Source organism: Coenobita brevimanus, chromosome 59 (genome assembly GCF_032717465.1).
Source record: "Coenobita brevimanus isolate Jiangsu-jjx chromosome 59, ASM3271746v2, whole genome shotgun sequence".
In the NCBI taxonomy this organism is placed as follows: domain Eukaryota; kingdom Metazoa; phylum Arthropoda; class Malacostraca; order Decapoda; family Coenobitidae; genus Coenobita; species Coenobita brevimanus.
This window is the reverse complement of record NC_137012.1, coordinates 19,682,059-19,687,371: the sequence shown is the minus strand read 5'-3', so window position 1 is coordinate 19,687,371 and position 5,313 is coordinate 19,682,059. Positions and strand designations below refer to the sequence as shown.

Here is a 5,313-nt window from a genome sequence, read left to right as displayed (position 1 = left end):
GAAGCAGTTGCTGTTTGCAGATGATACTGCACTGGTGACTGATTCAGAGTAGAGATTGAGACAGTTGGTAGAGGAGTTTGGAAGGGTGTGTGAAAGGAGGAAATTGAAAGTAAATGAGAATAAGAGTAAAGTGATGAAGTGTACGAGGTTGATAGATGGTAGGGGGATGAATATAGTTTTGAATGGTGAGTTGCTTGAGGAGGTAGATTGTTTTAAATATCTAGGGTCACATGTTGCTGTGGATGGAAGAATAGATGCAGAAGTGAAGTTTAGAATAAAAGAAGTAGGAAAGTTGCTGGGAGGAATGAAAAAAGTGTTTAAATGTCGTTTGCTTAGAATGGATGTAAAGAGAAGGCTGTATGAGGGTGTTGTGGTACCGACTGCGTTATATGGGGCTGAAACATGGAATATGGGTGTAGCAGAGAGGAAAAGTTTGAATGTAATGGAGATGAGGTGTCTGAGGAGTATGTGTGGGGACGCGTATGGATCAGGTGCGAAATGATGAAGTGTGAAGGAGAACTGGAGTTGTTCGGGAGATGGCTGGTAGAGTTGAGCAGAGGGTGTTGCGATGGTTTGGGCATATGGAGAGAATGGATAATGAGCGATTGGTGAAAAAGATAACTAGATCTGATGTGAGAGGTGTAAGGCTGAGAGGAAGACCACGAATAGGATGGATGGACAGTGTGAAGAGAGCGCTGGATGCGAGAGGGATGTCTGTTGAGCAAGGAAGAGTGACTGTGCGGGACAGAAATAAATGGAGAGAAATTGTGAATGAATAAGTGATGACGCAGCCCTGAGGGGATATTCTCCCGCATTTGGTCTGATCAGCTAGTCAGGGTCAGGTGCAGGTAAGGGGATGGGTCTGTTATGATGTGGCAGGGGTAAACCAGTTCTGCTGTTGGGCCCTGCTGCGGATGTCACTGATTGCATTGCGCAGTTGACCCTTGTGCGGTGTAGTGCGGTGAGGATCTGTCCGTTCTCCCCTTTGGGGCTAAGATGCGAATGAATGTGTTTGAATGGATGAGTAAATGGGGAGTGTGTCGTCCTGTCTCAGATACCTCCCTTTCCTTGGGGGAAGCAGCCTAGGTATATAGATAGAGATAGATAGATCAAGGAACTGTTTAGTTTTCCCATAGAATATGATAATGACATGGAATGAATATTTTGAATTTCTTCTGAAATACTTTGAACAACTGAAGCTGGTAATAAATGTTTTGATTGCAGTTTTAGATAGAAAAGAGCCACATTTTTCTCAAACAATTTCTTTTCTTCGGCAGTCATATTTTCCTGACTGCCATTTTCATTTAAGTCACTATCAGGAATTTCATTTTGTAGTGCATTGGTATCATCAGAATGTTGTGTTTGAGAACTACATGGTCTGCACTCCGCAGCCTCTGATGTTTCAGTACTACCAGTACTGGTACCAGTATCTAAATTATGATGCCTATGATATCTACTAATGTGAGAGGAAAAAGAGGACTTTACATTAAATGATTTTGAACACTGCTCAAATGGGCATTTTACAGCTACTCCATCTTTAATATGCTGCTTTAAATGTTTAATAAATTCTTGATATCCCTTGCATATTTGCTGACATAATGGTATTTCACATTTCCACCTTTTATTATCTGAAATTATTAATTAATGAATATCATGACCTTTACACTGATGAATTCTGTACATGTGTGCCTTTAAGCCTGTGTAGGAGTAAAATTTTCTCAGACATTTTCGGACTGGGCACTTAAAAGCCACCTTGTACTCACTAGAATGTAACATACAATGATTGGCATAATGTTTCACTGATCTTGAGACATGACTGCATAAGGGGCAAGAAAATTCAGAATTCATTTTCATTTAAATGTTAATGTTTAAGATCAATTCATCCTACAAATGTGGTAGTTGGTGTTGGGAAGACCTAAGCCAAATATCTCTTCAACTATTCACTTCTAATGGCCTTTTCAAGCATCAGTCACTGCCTACATATTACTCATTGCATATTAAATAGGCACAATTAACCTTAATCTACAAAATAGGGACAATGATAAAGCCGTGAGTGTTGGGAAAGCAGGTGAAAGTCTTCTTCTTCTTGTTCTTGTGGGTTTAAGGGCCACGGCCAGTACAATGGCCCAATGCCCTGCCAATGCAAACTGCTTAGGGCCTCACATTATATGCGGGAGAGCTGTCTAGATTTTTGGATAAAGTCAGACGTGCACCTCACAACCTATTCTCGTAACCGAGGGTCCCTGATACCGCCTCCCAGGAGTGTGTGGAGAGACAAACTGAGAACTCCCAGAGATGCCAAACGTTCCCGCAAAAGTGTGCTAAGCGAGTGGAACCTAGGACACCGTAACATGAAATGTTCTGTGGTTTCTTCAACCTGAGGACACCACTGGCACCATGGATGCTCTATCATACCCAAATGGTACAGGTGGCTTGCAAGGCCTGTGTGGCCCAACCGTAACCTGGTGATGGCTACATCAATGTCTCTGCAGGGCTGGCGTACCCAAGGGCGTTCAAAGGAGTCAGAGCAAAAACGCCCCAAGTGGGAGGCAGGTAGGGTGGTTGCTAGGTGCGCATTCCAATGTGATATGCAGGCGCTACGTGCAAGTTTAGGGAATGTGGCACTATCTGGCGTCACATGGACCAGTGTACTGTATGTCAGTGCTCGCTTTGCTGCTGCATCTGCTATTTCGTTGCCATGGATGCCCACATGTGATGGAATCCACTGAAGGTGAAGGTACCAGGGAGGAGTAACGAGGAAAAGGAGGTGTTCCATAATAGCATGGACAGTCTTGACACGAGTCACTGGGCGATCCGAGAGAAGGAGGGTAAGTGCAGACTGTGAGTCGGTGTATAAGACTACCGATTGAGGCTGGAAGAAAGTCCGGATAAATTCAAGGGCCTGGAGGATGGCTATGAGTTCTGCGGTTAGGACATCGTACCGCCTGCTGAACGACCAAGTTTGGCATATGGAAAGATCTTCAAAATAAGCCGCTGAGGCGAAAGAAGATGGAGGGGAGTGAGACCCATCCGTGTAAATTCTCAGGAAGTCCTTATAAACTGAGGAGTCCAAGCTGTAAAAGATCTGCCGTGCCAAGACTGCATCTCTTGACTTCGAGAATGGTACTGGAAAGTAGGGGGAGACATATGGAGACAAATCCTTCCAAGGGGGCACTGGGGAGAGAGGGGCCACTGGGGCAGGCCTGGGCAGATCGAGAGACAGGGTGTGGCAGGCTCGGATGCTGCGGATAATGTACGTTACCTCACTCGCGGCCAAGTTGGGAGCTGACGAAGGACTGTGGAGAGGTGATAAAGGGAGGAGACCGGATGGCTGGAGGGAAGGGCCGAAATACGGTGAAGCAGCCGACAGTCCAGTTCCATGCGGTAGACGGAAAAGGGCATCACCCCTGACTCTGCATGAAGCGAAATAATTGTGGTGGACTTGAAGGCACCTGGGGCAATGCGAAGTGCCGTGTTCTGGACAACATCCAACTTCTTTAGGTGGGTCGGGGCAGCTGATCTATAAAGGGTGGTGCCGTACGTGATCTTACTGCGGATGAAGGCCAGATATAGTCTGAGAAGAGTGTTTCGATCAGCACCCCAGCGAGGTCCTGCGACACACTTCATGATGTCCAGGTGCCTAAGGCATGCCGATTGAAGATGGTCAATATGGGGGGCCCAGGTGAGACGGGGACTGTCCAAATGGAGGCCCAGAAACTTGTGCCGAGTCCGGAGGGTGAGAGGTTCTCCAGCTAGCTGCATCGACGGCATGGAGGGGAGCCTCCTTTGGCCAAAGTACATAAGAGCACTCTTGGGTGCATTGACTGTTAGCCCCCAATCTGCGGCCCAAGTGGCAAAGGCATCCACAGCCTGTTGGAGGCGATGTTGGGCCTCCCATAGGGAGGTAGCACTGCAGAGGATTGAGACATCATTTGCATAGACTAAAGTGGATACTCCAGGAGGATGAGGGAGGTCATACATCAGGACATTGAAAAGTAAGGGACTGAGGCATGATCCCTGTGGCACTCCCTGCCTGACTGGGGTAGGGGAAGAGTATGTACCCCCAAGGGAAACACGAAAGGATCGCTCCTCCAAAAAACTTTGCGCCCAGGCCAGTGCAGAGCCTGTGATGCCAAGACGGCACAACTTGTACAGTATCCCATCATGGGAGGCAGAATCAAAAGCCCCCTGGAGATCCACGAAGGCAGCCAGGAGTATCTTCTTATGACAGGATGCCTGGTGGACATGATGGTCAAACTGGAGGAAGATGTCAGATGTCCCTCTCCCTGGGCGGAATCCACATTGTACATCAGACATGCGGCTATTGTGCTCCAGCCACCAGGAGAACCGACGGCACACCATCCTCTCAAGCACCTTCCCGATATTGGAGAGCAATACAATTGATCTGTAAGAAGCCGGAGAAGAGGGGTCCCTCCCCGACTTGGGGAAGGGCAGGAGGTGGGAGGTTTTCCAGTGAGATGGGAATATCCCTGATGCCCAGCTGTTATTAAAGATGTCTAAGAGTGCCATTTGAAGGCGGACAGGGAGATGAATCAGAAATTCGTCAGGTACTAAATCTGGCCCACATGCCTTCTTTGGTAGTAGGGTCCGCAGAGCAGAGGAGAGCTCTGCCTTGGTAAAAGGAGAGGCTAAGCCTGGTGGGGGGGGAGGAGGAGATGCCTGCCTGAGTGACCCTGAATAGGTGTTGAAGATTTGGAAGTGGAGCTGGGGAGCCAAGTCTAGCTCCAAAGAAGGCAGCCAGTAAGGTAGCCTTGTCTTGGAGGCCTACCAGAAGATTACCCTCCTTTACCAGAGGATACGAAAGGGTGGTAGGGTGACCCTTCATTGCCCGAATAAAGGACCAGGTCTGGGATGGTGAGCTTGAGAATGACAGGGTTGAGCAGAAAGCAGACCAGGCAGCATGGCGAGCTCGGGTGAGAGTCCGCTTGCATTCTGCATCCCTACGGCGGTAAGTGTCTCGGTGGCTAGGGCAGGGACATCTCTGCCAGACGTTCCAGGAAGACCTCCTAGCCCAGACAACCCTGGTGCAGTCCTCTGTCCACCAAGGAACCGTGGCAGTGCCTCGGGGATGTGTTGAGGACCTGCGGTAGGTCGCCTTACCTGCTGCGATCACAGAGGACGTAAAGTCCATCACGCGATCATGTATGGGTCCTCCAGGCAGAGGCCCAGTGTTATCAAGGGTCGCCATAAAGGAGGACCAGGACCCTTGTGTGAGGATCCAATGTGGATGAGGTGGAGCAGAGCAGGGTGGGGAGAGATTGGGGACATCTAGGATAACTGGAAGGTGGTCAG

General features: G+C 48.5%; 1 protein-coding gene across 1 annotated transcript; it reads right to left on the bottom strand.

Moving 5' to 3' along the window:
- Window positions 1-2,221: 2,221 nt before the first annotated feature.
- LOC145402921 (uncharacterized) lies at window positions 2,222-4,362 on the bottom strand. Its single transcript, XM_080274818.1, has 2 exons — window positions 3,354-4,362; window positions 2,222-3,285 (listed from the first exon to the last, which is right to left on the bottom strand). The coding sequence occupies exons 1-2, from the start codon at window positions 4,360-4,362 to the stop codon at window positions 2,222-2,224; spliced, it is 2,073 nt and encodes a 690-aa protein (XP_080130944.1).
- Window positions 4,363-5,313: the final 951 nt, after the last annotated feature.